The sequence below is a fragment of the Notolabrus celidotus genome, chromosome 4, assembly GCF_009762535.1.
Source record: "Notolabrus celidotus isolate fNotCel1 chromosome 4, fNotCel1.pri, whole genome shotgun sequence".
In the NCBI taxonomy this organism is placed as follows: domain Eukaryota; kingdom Metazoa; phylum Chordata; class Actinopteri; order Labriformes; family Labridae; genus Notolabrus; species Notolabrus celidotus.
Window position 1 is genome coordinate 20973922 of NC_048275.1, and position 15092 is coordinate 20989013.

The 15092-nt window shown below is 38.0% G+C and overlaps 1 protein-coding gene and 1 long non-coding RNA gene across 2 annotated transcripts in view; one reads left to right on the top strand and one right to left on the bottom strand.

The window, feature by feature from the left end:
• The first annotated feature begins 2674 nt into the window (after nucleotides 1–2674).
• On the top strand, nucleotides 2675–6039 carry LOC117811984. The gene is made up of 2 exons (XR_004631102.1): nucleotides 2675–2808; nucleotides 5729–6039. It is a non-coding gene; the product is annotated as an uncharacterized LOC117811984 (long non-coding RNA).
• Nucleotides 6040–6500: 461 nt separating this feature from the next.
• abch1 (ATP-binding cassette, sub-family H, member 1) overlaps nucleotides 6501–15092 on the bottom strand; it is a 32201-nt gene continuing 23609 nt past the window's right edge. Inside the window, 8 exon segments of the mRNA XM_034682493.1 lie at nucleotides 6501–6664; nucleotides 6666–6721; nucleotides 8861–8965; nucleotides 11184–11343; nucleotides 13421–13524; nucleotides 14397–14485; nucleotides 14743–14813; nucleotides 14901–14957. Coding sequence (XP_034538384.1) covers nucleotides 6614–6664; nucleotides 6666–6721; nucleotides 8861–8965; nucleotides 11184–11343; nucleotides 13421–13524; nucleotides 14397–14485; nucleotides 14743–14813; nucleotides 14901–14957 — 693 coding nt within the window. The 3' untranslated portion in view covers nucleotides 6501–6613.

Below are 15092 nucleotides of genomic sequence, written 5' to 3' on the forward strand. Positions count from 1 at the left end.
ACCATACTTTTGAACTTCTAGCATAAACTGGAAAAATTGATATCCCAAACCAGGACTGCTGCCTTGCATTTAGGAGGGTTTGAATCTCCATTTGTAGATTTGTGTGGGGTGGCAGGAAAGGCTTTCCTTAATCACACCAGGGATGGGTCTGTGCTTTTGAACTTAAAACAATTACATAATAAAAGCTTCTCTCAGAATTTGCTGAGAGGTCATGCTCTCCTTCTTGTTGTAACACATTCCCAATGTTCTGGGTTTTCCAAAGTTATAGTTCTTCAAAGCTTTTAATGGGTAATAGGTCAAATGAGACCTTGGGACAGTTCAACCTAACCAGTAGATCTGAGCATCCTTGATAAAAGATGTGACCTTGAAAGGTCTGAGAATTAAGTAGCCCATAGATGAAGTTTACATTTTTTCTTCTTCTCTTTGTTACTAATGTCATCTGCAGGCAGAAATTTCAATCTGCTACAGAGGATGAAGTGATTTGTGGTCAATACAATATAAAACAAATCTCAAATGGAAGTAACTCATTGCAATTAATGAGGAGTTCTCCATTTAGTCAGATTGGTCAGGCATTGTTGATCGCGTCCCAGCTGAAAGGATGAAATCATCCCCCACATAGTGAAGATCATAACTTTTACTGCCACATAAACTCCTCTAGTGTAATACATCCCCTCTGGCTTCATGCCCCTTTGTTAGCTGACAGCAGATAATTTGAAGCCAGGTCTAATTTCAGTCTATGGTAAACTTCAGCAGGCTTCCAGAACAATAAATTCTGGAACATTTTGTAAATATAATCACATGACGTGTTGCAGAATGATGGGAGGAAATGTAAACCACATGTAGACAGATGGCTGTAAATGTTACCAGAATTTTCCTTTAATTAAAACTTGTGAATCATCCCAGCATCTGGACCAGTTTCATCAATTACCCAGAATGCTACTCTTCTGTGAGTAATCATCTTGCCCTTTTACTCCCGTGATTACATTTTAAGGGAGCATTTTATCCATATCATGTCACGTTATTGTGACTCAGTGTTGTCCAAGTTTTTCTTTTTGCTTTTGATGCCTGTATTCAGAAGAACAGTGGATATAGGAGGAAGCTGAGAGCGAGTGGGGAATATGTGGTGAAGGGCTGCAGGTTGGAATTGAACCCGGGCTGCCAGTTTCAAAGTGTATAGCCTCTGTACATGTGGCGCGCGATTTAACCACTAGGCCAACCCGACGCCCTGACCAAGGAGATTTTGGGTGTCACTTCATGTAATTAGAGAGTCACTGGCTGTAATTAGGCAGGGTGTCGTCACTCAGCTCACCAAACACTGTTATAATTGGCTGTGGATAGGCAACCAGACTCTCATTGTGAATTGAAGTGAGGGAGCGTTTCAATAGCAGCCTGTCTGTGAGGCTGTTATCTGTTTTCCAGTGGCTCCATTATGAAGTGTTGTTTGGCCTTATTTTAAATGAAATACTCTGATCAATTGTTTTCACACACGCATTCCTTCAGGGAAAATGTGCTCGAGGGAAATATGTTGTTTGAGCCACACTGTCGTGTTGCAGACAGCACTAGAGATTATTTTTCTATGCTCTGCTGTTGTTAATAATCCCTGGAGCATGAAATGTGTATTACAGCAAATCCTGTCCCCAACCCATGTCCCACATACAATACATCATTACTCTTTATGTAACATTTTTTCAAACTAGAGTGGCCCGACATTTTATAATAATAATAATACTGACCTTTATTTGTATGGCACTTTTCTTAACAAAGTTTCAAAGTGCTTCACAAACAACCTTGAAATACATTACAAATTAAACAATAAAATGCATGATAGCAATACATTAAGAGGAAAAATGATAAAAACAGAAACGGAGAGAGAATTTACACAGATATAAAAGCCTGGCCTGTAAAAGTCTGTGGCTCAATGCCACAAGCTTTGAATCTTTGTTGGTTTATGTCTTCTCTTGAGATTTGTCCACTGAAATAAAAAGTAGAACACTGATATCCTTGTTTTTTGAAGTGAAGTCCAATATAATACATAACAGTGAAGAGAATTAAGGTTGAGGTTGAGATGTTATTCATGATGCTGAACAGATCTGATAATACAATTTCAGTTGTTCAAATTTTCTTTTTGTCCGACCACTGGGTATTCATTTTCCATGTTGTCTTGAATTGTATTAAATTCTCCATTTTTTGGTTCATTTTTTTGGTTCATTCATCTCACCTTTTTCCATCTGACCTTACAACCTTTGGCTTACATTTTAAATAATCTTCCTTTCTCTGGTTATAATTGATTCAGTTGTACAAAATCTCTTTTGTGTCCTAAAATATTTGTTGAAATCAATTCCACAGGCTTGCTATCTGCCTCAACAGTTTCTCTGCCACATATTATTAAAATTACAAATGAAAAATTGCTCAAAAAATGTACCCACAGCAATGAGTTGAAGGTGTTTCATGCATCCAAAACACCAACACACAGAAACAAACATTCAAAGGAAGGAGAATGCAAACACTAAGTATAAAAAGACACATCCATCACCTGCACATATACATACACACACGCAGATAAACACACACTTAAGTTCAACCAGTCAGGTGAGGATCAAGATTTATTTCAAGTGAAGGCAACAAGGTCATCAACATCACCATGGTAACACAGCAACACTGATGCAACCGAACATGATGTCATCAAATAAATCTGTCAGCAGCGGCCTGCGGTGTTGTTGTTACCACAGGATTTGTGGGGGTATGGAGTCAAACCTGGCATGGCTCTGAAATGCAGCACAGGGACAAAAGGGATGATCTCTCAGAGAGGTATTCATTTTTTTTATTTTGTTCAATCCATGAATAAGAGTTCATCAAAGCAGGTCTGCAATCACAGTGCATACATGTCACAACAATTCAGTGTAAATGCTCTACATGCCCTTTAGAGAGAGACAGCGGAGGTAGTCGACTGGAGCGTGGAGAGGGTGTGAGCTCCTGGAAAAACAAACTTGGATAACGTGTTGACATGAAGTGCAATATTTCACTATTAACAAGATACAGTCAGGAGTATAAATAACAGGTGACTACATAACTAAGCAGCAGGACCCTAGTTTATTTTAACTGGTAAAGAACTGCCTGCCTCTCAAGGCTGACACTAAAACACAATCATCTAAAAGAAGAAAACTGAAGCTGTGTTGTTGTTTGTTGGCTAATTATAACCCATGTTTCAAAGTGTTTCGACCAACTACTGCTTAATTAAATCAATTAAAGCAAAACGGTCTAATTTTGTTGGCTATAATTTAATTATCAGGAGAAAACATAATCTTATTGATTTTCAGTTATTGGCTCAATAAATTACTGACAATAACACATCGTTCCTCCCTGCACACTTCTTATAACCTTTATCTGAAGAAGAGAGACAAAAAAATGGGATGCTAATAGACATGCAAGAATTTGACGCTCAGTAGTCAGGTAATCTGCTTCATCAGCACTGTGTGGTTTTGGTTAATCAGAATTAATTGACGGTTCCATGGGGATGTAAGAAAACATCCCCATAACAGGCTTCATTCAACAATTCCTGAAGTATGTGACATGGCCTCCTTGCTGCCAACTTGCAACCACAGGTGTAAATCACACAGAGAGGGCATCCTGAGTCATCATGACGCTCTGCTAGGGAGCATTATAGGAGAAATAAAGAGATGGAATAGCTTAATAATAACTTATATAATCAGCATTTATAACTGCCAAGTGCTCTCTGAAGTATAAGTGCAATTACCATATATATATTTACATTTGTGGAGTTTTGCATTAGGCTGCTTACTTCAGCATAATGATACTTTTTTTATTGGGTAGATTGGGTTGAATGGTTAGATAGCGGTTCAGCTAAGATGCACATTTTACAGCAATAACATCCCATTTGTCTAGAATTTTTCCAGAAATTGTCCTCATGATGTAAGCAAATAATATCCATTCTTTTAGCAGTATCACATCCACAAAGGATTGTTTACCATTTCACATGTATATATAACAGGTAAATTATTGTGTGATTGGCCATGAATGAGGCACAGAGGTAATCCAACTAATATCTTAAGCTTCCTCTCAAGGTACAAATATGAACACAGCTACAGAGTACATTTTCACAGTTTGGCAAATTTCAACACTATTAGGTCCATTAGGAGTATGACTGTGCTTTTGAACATGCCAGAACGTTTTTTTAGAGTACTGTTTTTCTCTTATTCTACATAACAGGAACAAAATATGTCTAAACATGTGCAAAAGCAACTGCAGATTTACAATGCAAGGCCATCACTCCCATACATTTAATATCTAGGCTGCATACTCTACACCTTTACTTTAAGATCATGATGTAATCCAAGAAAAACAACAAAAGGAATTTACAGTCTTTGGATTCATTATTTAAACCTTTTTCATAGACACATTTATTTTTTATAATATATAAACACCATATGTAATATCTGAAATATGTAAAATGATGGCTGTGAGGCAGAGGGGACATTCACACCACATCCAAACACAACACCTGCTGGTATATGTGTTAAGTCCAACAGTCGAACTAGTTCAAACATCTGCTATTTACAAAAATATTGTGATTAGCTAGGCATGTGTCCACATGGATGTAAACATTTCTTTAAATCTATGAGATTGGCATAACACATGATCCCGGAGTGAGCAAAAAAAAAAGACAAATTTTAAAGGAATAGCTTAGCATGTGAGCAAACTTGCCTAACCGCTGTCTATGTGGAGAGTTAGAGTTGGAGAGGTTAGCTTAACCTAGCATAAAGACTGGAAACGGGAAACAACAGCCAACCCACCAACACTTCCAAAACATTCAACATGTACCAGGAAAGTGAGCTTAAGTGTTGCTGGTAAACAGGATTTCTTATCTTGAAACATTACCAAGCTAGCTAGCTGTTACCTCCATGTTTCAATTATTAATGCCAAGCTATGCTAACTAGCATCTAGCTTTAGCTCCAATAATGGTGCAGGTAACTAACTTGTCTCAAAGGGAATATGAATAAACATTTCATAAAATATGGAATTGATGCTTGTGAGAATATATTTACTTTGTTACCCCCCAAATTATTTACTTCTATTTCATTGAATTATCTATGTTGTTTACTTTTTTTTTAAATTAAGCAGTTTTTTTTTTTTTTTTTACATCTCTTTCTAAACTTGACAAATACCAAACAAAAGTAACCCTTGCCCACTGTTAAGAAAACATTATACTTCTTGTTTTATTTAGGAAACTATTAATCAATTAGAAGTCAAAGAACCTTTAAGATTCCTTCCAAAAGTAGCCTTCCTCTTTCTGATTTTATACCAAATAAAGAAGGAAAGATTTAAGATCTTTAACTCATTTCTGGATTTGTGTTTCCCTTTCCTACAGTTCAGACTCTACAACCCCCTGAAGGCACGTCGCAATGATGACATGTTGAATTCAAAACAGCGTTACTGCCGTGTGCTTTATTCTGCGTTATGTTGGTTAAAGATTCACAAACTAACAAAGTATAAAGTAAAAGCAGTTTGAAACTTTGAGTTAAAAAATATCACGTTGTGCATGTAATCACACAGCTTGCAGAGCATGGCAGATTTTTACCTGTAAGGGAAAAGTAATCCAACAGTCTCCACTCTGTCCAGCAAAGTGGAGCATAATCAAAGAAAAAATGATACAGTACTGATAAAATACCTCCCATCACCGACATCAAACCATACTTTCCTTCTCCCACAGGGGATACAAGCACAAAAAAAACATGGAGGACACCATCAACCTAACTGCAGCTGAGCACCAAGATGAGACATGGTTACTGCTTCCTGTCACACCACACAGGAAGACATGAATCTGAACCAAGAAGTAAAAACAAGCAGGTAGAGATAGTACTTCTGCTGTGGGTAAGACTTTCCTTCACATAAAGAGACGATCAGCTTCATTAAAGACTCTTCTTAGTTCCCTTGACAAAATACAAACCACAGTGCTTCACCTAGTTTTCTGCCTGCAAAGGAACCGTAATCTAATTATAAAAAATAAAACATATTCCTTATTGTGCTGACTTATTTTCTGACATTTTAAGAGTTAACATGTACACACAGTTTCTATATGGTGAAAATGTAATGTAGTCAACAAATACTGTACCGACAAAACCATTGTCCAACAACTATAGTCAGTATTTACACAAATGTCTTTACATAGCTGTAAGACTGAGGGAGAACGAAACATAAAAAGTGACCCTGAGTTGTCGCTTGGCTTTCACCCAGAGTGAAAGGTTTTAAAAAGCTGCACAAGAGGAACAAAAACAAGAATATATACTCTCCTCATTAACAACTATTCTCATACTGTAATGTATATACTTTGTGTACTTCTACATGCAGCTTTTTGCATTTCACTCATGCTTGAACAGGCCACAGTAACTGTTGCAGAATCAGTGCGTGTTGATAGTTTGGAGGAGGGGACTGACGCATCATCCTGATCGGTCTATAAATCCCAGAGACCCTCCCTCCTCACGCTGTCTCCAGTCCATCCACACGACAGGAGGCCTGGGATGAGTCTTCGACTGCTTGGCTTCACCTGACAGCTCTGTCCCCACACTGAGGTAAAGTTCTCCCTGCGGAGAATCTGTCACGTCCTCAGCTTCATGATGACTGTGGCCAGGATGAGGAAGAATGTGTTTCCAGCCCAGGGTGACCGCAAAACCACGCCACACCATCATCCGAGACAGACCCCAACCTGTCAGAGAGAGTCATGTTTATTTGCACTATATGACACAGCAAATATTTTATGCTGTCCAAACACAAGCAGCCATGCAAGAGCCTTTTCTGAATAAAATACAGTTTGAATGAAAAAGTTAGCTTAGCATACCAAAGAAACAGAGGAAAAACTAGTTAGGTAGGAACTTTAAAATCAACCAACACATGCAAAAGTTGTATAAATTTTTCCACCCAACTCTTTGCAAGGCAGCAAAGTTGTATGCACTAAACTTGTTTCATTTGTGAGTCTTGTCCTTAAATCTGGAGTCAGCTAAAAACAGAGAACAGATTGTATGCCGACAATGACAGATAAGGCGTCATATGCAGTGTTGGCAGTAACACGCTACAAAACGTAACGCAATTTCAGTAATGTATTACTTTTTGCTGTAAGGCAGTAATATAATGCATTACTAATAAACTTTCGGTAATATTATACCCGTTATAAGTCTCAGTAATGCACGTTACAACACATTTATTAACCTGATTTATGTTGTTTTTTTAAGAACTCATCAACACTTGCAATTCCGCAAGATTTTCGGCCGACAGAGAAAAATGCAGCAAATAGGAGTATTTCCTGTTTCTGGAATTTGCGCCGTAAAATTACAAGAAGAAGAAGAAGAAGAAGAAGAAGGACTTTGTTAAAGCTATAGGTTACATTACAGTGGTCTCTAGCTCTATTGTGTTTCATATGACTAGGCCTAGACTTTAAATAGTTACGATATCTTATCATAACTTACCAGACTTAGACTTTGCCTGCTTTTGTGATTCTGATGGTCATTGTTACTTATTGTATTGCGCCATGAGCCTTAACTGTGCCTATTATATTAAGTTGTTAGTAGCCTTAGGGCCTACACTGTCATCATGCTATACCACATCACCCTTCACTGGATTTATAATCAGCTGCAATAAACTAAATTGTAGTATTTTAGAATGCTAGTCATACTTCTGCAGTTATTTGGTGAAAGTAACTCAAAAGTAGTGTAACGCATTACAATTCAGAGACAGTAATATTGTAATGTAACTAATTACTTTCAAATGACATTAACTACTAATATATAATGTAGTACATTTTAGAAGTAACTTGCCCAAAACTGGTCATATGTAACAATAAGAAAGATTGCCTGGGGTGTTAAGTAAACTGGTTTTGTTAGTTTAAAAGCTCTTAAGCATTAAAAAGCTGTCAATCCCTGATGACTGACATTTTGAGGTTGTTTTCATGTCTTTTCTTTTTAATTATCCAGGCTTTATAATAATAATACCATGCCAGCCTTACATGTTTCATTTGAAAACCCATATCGTTGAAGTTTTGCTAGCTTTGGCTAAAGAGTCACTCTGAGCTAGCAGTGCACTGCTCATCTGGCTCTAAAACAGGAGTTAATCAGCCATAACCTGTGCTGTGTAAGCTACTGTTCTGAAGAACAAACAGGTCAATGTTTGGGAGAGCTGATAAACTACAGTAAGACTAAGGTAGTTGACTGGCGTACCTGCTGATACATGGTTTGAGGCTGTAATTTGTGATACTGATATCAGTAAGAGAAAAACTGTACCAACACCTTACATTTTAGGATCTATTATACAGTGAATGCATTCGTGACGCAAAACATGACAATCACAAACTGTGCAGGGTTTGATACTGAGCTTTACGTGAGACCAATCTGTGAATACTGCAGGATGCGGTTGTCACTAAAGTTTCAGTTAATCTCCTGAATTGAGCTTTGACACTGTACACTTCTGCGCTTGTCTCATCTTCCACTGTACTCCTCTACTGTGATAAGGTCTTCAAACTGGGAATAGCTCCTCAGACTTCCTGTGCTTGGTGCGTATCTTGTAGCACAGGGGGAGCTTGGGTTGTTTTCTGGCTTTAATGTTCAAAGTGCTCGATGAGGTCAAGAGAAAGAGAATCACTGGGAAACAGAGCGAAACCGCAATACCTGATGTTCCAAGAATCTGAGCGACACAGGATCCAGGACTGATTAATGATTCAGAAGACTGCCTGGCGCACTGGATGTGCGGTATAAAACAACCTGAGCCATGTGTCTGCTAACTACACACCAGTCGAGCTACAGCAGTTTGTATTATGCAACTGATGAGAGTTGTGTAACATATGCATGTCCGTTACCTCTGTACATGATACAGCGAAGAGCTTCTGAGGCGTACGTCTGAGGGAGAGCGAGGCTGATGTAGCGCAGAGGATACGGGATACACTCTACAGGCCAGATGATACCTGCAGCACAGGATAGAGAGGATTCTGGGTAAGACTTCAATTACAACAGCTGCTGAAAAAGAGGAACTGTGTTTTACTTAGACCAACTCAAGTAGGCAAGAAAATAAGGAAGTGGCAACAAAAATTACATAAATGAGTTAAAAAGTTCTGTTTTGAAACTGAAAAACAACTGCATGGTAACTGTTGCTGATTAAATAATCTCACAACAAAGTCCACTTGTTTTCTGTCAAAGAGAACTCAATAATCTCACATGGTCATCATCAGGACAAATTTCTGTGGTGGGGGTTTAAAGTCAAGAATTGTCTTTGAATTGCAGTTTTTCAGTCATTGCAAGTCTTCAAAGTATGCAGAAAAAATGAATTTGATGAATAAAAATGTTGGACCCACTGATAAAATAAATTGATTATTCAGAAGAAAATGGGAGAGAACATATTGTCCTAGAGGATACACATTTTTCTTGGACACTGTGCCTCTGTCTGTTGTTGTTCTGTGGTTCTCACAGCATAAAACCACAAGACACTGTTAACATCATGCTCAACCACTTCAAATGAAACATCTCAAACATGAAGGAGAGATTATTACAGTAATAGTCCAATTTTGGCGCCTCCTTACAGCACCTGTAATCTTTTTCTTGTCTGGTCCTTTACAGTTGTAAGTACTAAAAATCTCATCCTTGTGTCTTTTATGAATGTTTTTTAAAAGGCTGCTTGAACAGGGCACTGTTAATCTTTTGTTTTGTTTTCTTTGTTCTTCATCTGTGGGAGTATTTAAAGATATTAAAAACAGATATAATCTATCTTCTTGATGATGGTTTTGTTCCCTTTTGAAAGGCATAAAAAGGCATCAGTTTACATTTCAATCTGTTTCATCACCAGCTTAAAACTCCAGACAGGAGCTTTAAAAATAACCTGTTTGGGGTAAAATGTGAAGGTGCAATGTGCTGAAGTGTTTGTGTTTATTGCACCTTGCTATGTTGTTTTAATTATTACCGTTAAAGCTCAGCAGCTTGATGAAGGCTGGAACAAACGACAGCTCCATCAGTTTCATTTTCACTTTGTCAAACAGATTATCACACTTGATGAAAGATGTTATTTTTGTTGCCTGTTTAATTTTATTCTCTATTAGATATTCTTTTTTATATATATATATAATTTTTTTATTTAGCTTTTCCATTATACATGTATAGACCATAACAAACATACAAGTGAGACAAAAAAGACAAATAAATAAACATTTAAACAAAAGGAAACAGGACAAACAACACATACAAACAAGCACTATATAAACAAAAGTAAGCTGATGGAAAATAAAAATCTCACACATTGTTCGTTCACAACTCAAATGATGCCTCACTGCAACAACAGCAAAAAATTAATTGACATATATTAGTCCTTTTTCAAGAAGAGCTGCATCAACTGCCCCTTTAATACAAATATTTTTGTTTTTCCGTCTTTCCTTATTTTTTTCTAAAGCGAGGCAGCACACGTACAGACCTTCACAACAACATTTGACAAGACTAAGACAGAAACATAGCACTATAAGTCCACAGACCTATGTGTATCTATACACCACCACATCCACCGCTATATGTTTCCTCTAGAAACCTTCCCCAAGGCTGGACAGGAGCGAACACCAGAGGTCTTGAAAACTGTGTCCTCTGTTTTGTCTTTCTGCAGGCAGTTTCTCTAGGGGGTAAAAAATGTGCCAATTGATCAAGGAAGATCTTAAAGTTTGGGGGAGACTGACTTTTCCAAGATAACAGGATACATTTTTGGGCAAAATATGTTATTGTAATTGATAATCTTTGGCAAATCTAGATATTTCTTTTTGATATAATTCTCCATCTAATTGTTTTCTCAAACTTCCTGATAGAACATGAGTATGCTCTGGCTCTTTGCAGAAAGTAATCGATATGTGTTGGTGTTATTTCTTGACTTCCCTTAGCTATGTTAGGAGGATTGGACTCATAAGGCCTGCTGAAGCTTAAAAAGTTATTGACCTAAACAACCCACTACTACTGTCTCCAGTTCAAATCATATATGAGTATTTGATCAGCTTAATGGTCCACCTACTTTATTTTTTACACTCAAGCTGATTTTTTTGATAACTTCCAAAGAGAACAGGCTACTAAAGCTGCTGGATTTACCAAAGGATGACCCACAAAGAGGTCAAACTCTGCACAAGTTTTCACTGCACTCAAACAAACACAGAAGCCTACCACTGATAATGAGGTTAGGGTAGAAGACGCCCAGGGCGGCCTGGTTGGCGTTCTGCTCATCATCAATGGCAGAGGAGATGACCAGGCCGAAGGAGATACCAGTGACGCCCTGCAGCACGATCAGGATGATGATCAGCACTATAGAGCCTTCATTAGGATTCTGCAGAGAGAGGGAGAGAGGTGGAGGTGGATCGGTGAGACTACAAAGCAGGCTATCATTACCCATAAGGCCACAGTGGACCTAATAGAGGAAAACTTAAACATATCAAGAATATACAAACAGAAAAGTAACAGATACATACTCTAATACAATAAAATGTCAATTTAGGAATAACCCCTCAAGAGAAAAGAACAGATGAAGAGATTAGATGGAGAAAAAACAGAGAAAGAGATAAAGAGGACAAAGAGGAACAGACACACAGCCTAATGTTCGATGCCGATCTAAAAACAAAAATAAAGTGAATACGGAGAGACGTCTCTGCTGATTAAGTTTGGTTGTAAATCATACGGACAGAGAGGGAGTGGGGACAGAGAAGAAGCTTTACACAATGTATGACACAACGTGCACAATATAGCCTTAACACACACACAGATACAGATACAGATACAGAGAGAGAGAGAGAGAGAGAGAGAGAGAGAGAGAGAGAGAGAGAGAGACAGAGAGAGTCTGCAAGTCTGAGCACAGAACATTCAAAGGTGATAACTCTTTTAACTGTTGGAGAATCTGCAGGCATGCATATGTGTGTGTGTGTGTGTGTGTGTGTGTGTGTGTGTGTGTGTGTGTGTGTGTGTGTGTGTGAGCATGTGTGTCTGTCTGTTGGTGCACTTGTCCTCAGTGTGTTAAGACACTATCCGTCTCCCCTGACAACATGCAAAAATAGACCTGCACCGAGAGGCCACATGACTACTCGGTTGCCACAGCAATCCAGCGCTGTTGTCGTGGCGATCCCGCAGTGATCCCTGGATACAGGGGCAAACGCAGGAAGTGATTTATGCAGTGGTGGTCCTCTTTGGACCTTGGCACCTTAATTAACGCACGCATGAATGCTCTCACACACATCCATAAAGTCATGTGCCTGCATGGAAGGGACACACAGATATGGAGACAAACACACACATTCAAATGATTTCTACCCTCTCGTGTTTGAGCACCTTCTCCCTGTATTGATCCATTTCACATGTTTATTGATAATCAATGATGAGCAGAAGCCCCCACATTGTTCTCACAGTAAACCTGACCCTTCTGACCTTCAGGCTCTCATTAACACACGCAAGATTTACACAACATTTCCCCTTCTGATGTTGATGTTTATTTCATACTGTTTGACCCCACTGTGAGTGATGTAATCAAAAGTTGCATGAAGGTTTTGCACATAAAAATTTTATTGATATTGATACGTTAAAAGATAAAGGTCTGTTTGATGGCTCTTAGCATGAGTATGGTTTTAATGTGATGTTGTTTATGTCTGATTTTCTGTCCTGCATTTTTGAAACTCTCACCTTCAACAAGTGAAATTCTACAGAAAACTAAGTCCTGTTATAAAGTCAGTGACCTTTTGACCCTTGACCTCGAAATTGAAAAATTAAATAACAAAAGCCGACAGAGTTCAAAAGTTAAGGCATTACTTTGGATTCCACAGAGGTCAGATGAATAACCTGGATTTACAGAAGTTGCAGGGGACAGCTCGGAGCGCCAACCACCCTTAACTTTAACGTATCTACTTATGTAATCTAGTCCGTGTCCGTGTAAATGGAAAGATCATTTCACAGATCAAAACTGTTTATGTAACAGGCAGTAAACATGTTCATTGAGCATTTTAATATGTAGTCAAATAGGGATTGACTCACTTTTGGAACCAGCCTCATGTGGCCACTCCAGGATCTGCAGTTTACAACAGTTCTATCTTGGCCATTTTTGAAAGCCCCATTTGAGCCTAAACAAGACTAACCATGTGGTTTGTTTTGCTAAACAGATGTTGGAATGATAATTTTAACCTTTGTTTAACATTAAATAAAGGGCTTACAATCTTAAAAACAGCTTTGACTTTACAATAATCTATTATTTGTACCAGTTGTCCGATTATTTTTTTATACTCCTGCTGTTTTTTTCCCTGTTGCTCTTATTTCTGCTGCTGCAAAGACCCAGCTGCCAGATCAATAAAGTCCAATCTCATCTGAAGAGTGTGCGCCTGTGTTTTTCAGTGTCAGTTTTATTTCCCGTGTCAGGGAGGACAAACCTTAAAGACGAGCAGTATGAAGAGGAGCAGCAGGATAATCTGAACACTGATGACAAACAGCTGAGAGAAGAGGTGAGCCAGCATCATCTCCAGAGAGCTCACACCTGGGGGAGAGAAAAGACAGAGAGAGAGAGAGAGAGAGAGAGAGAGAGAGAGAGAGAGAGAGAGAGAGAGAGAGAGAGAGAGAGAGAGAGAGAGAGAGAGAGAGAGAGAGAGAGATAGAGAGAGAGAGAGAGAAAGAGGATAATGCATTATTATTATTTCACCAGTTCAGAACCTCTTGAGTTATCAGAAGTAAACTGCCACAACACCAGGGTTAGTCAGTCTTATGTGAATCTAAATTGCTCTTAAAAAACTGTACATTTTAGGAATCATAATATTGATAATAAAAATAATCTCCCACAGTATGCCTGATACTAGTAGGCATTATCTTCAAATTCAGCTCTGATCATAGTACTCCCTCTGCTGGTAATTTATGAAATTACTCTGCAACACACTACATATACAAATGGCTTATTAGGGTTTATATACATCTCAGAAAGTAAATATTTCCATATTTTCTTTATTACACCCCCCTGAAACATTACATAAGTGTTTGAAAATAAGCATTTTCAGAGGATGTAGGCTTTTTTTTTCATGTGAAAAGGAAGCTCTACAGTAGCCCCTGTAGGTGTCTTTCTAAAGACTGTTTTTGTACTTAAAATTTCCCAAAATGTCTTCAGGGAAATGTATGCAATATAAACATTAAAGATATACCTTTGTCTTTATGTTTTGAGCTGATATTCTTTTCCATTACAGCTAAAAGTGTCGATCAAAGGTATCAAAAAATAATTCTTGTGTATTGTTAGTTTTTCTTACTCTTTACAGTGTGAACACCTGAACAACTATGAATAATGAATAAATAAATAAAAATAGAATGCCGCTTTTAGTCTGGCTGTGAACCTTAAGAGCGACAGTCTGAACTTTGAGCTCTTACCTGCAACACAGCATCGGTCCAAAAGCCCCTCCTTCCTCTCCAGGACAAAGGAGAGAGCTGTCAGACCTACAGCCAAGTAGAAGGTAATACTGGAGGACCAAGAAGAAGAGGGAGAGGAGAGGGAAAACAATGGAAGTTAAATTCCATATTTTGAAGATAATACTAGTAAGAGTTACTAGTAAGTCTTACAGGAGAAAGACGACATCTGTTAATTTATCAAATAAGTTAAAAAGTGTCAAAAAATCTGTTAAATACAACTCAGACATACTTTAAAAAAAGGTTAAACAACAAAGTAATTTCAAAGTTTAAACTGTAGCACTGACTGTCTACACAACATCATACTGACCTGAGCACAGCTCCAGGTGTCACAAATGTGGTGAAGTCTGTGTCGAGGTCGCCATAGATTGGCTCTTCAAACTAAAGGACAACGATACAAAGGCATCAGATAAAACACAGACAATTGAAAATAACATATTCTTGTAAATAGTTGTTTATTTGTTTTACCTTTATTGGCAAAGATACCAGGTACGACATACTGCCCAACTTATTCTCCACAAAAGCCTGCAAATAGAAGACAAAGTAAGTAACAATCACAATAAGTGAGCAGTACCAGACAAACAGATTAAGTGTTAGAATCTTGCATTAGAGATGGTAACTTCAAAACTGTTTCATGGAAGAAAGATGGTTCAGTTACAC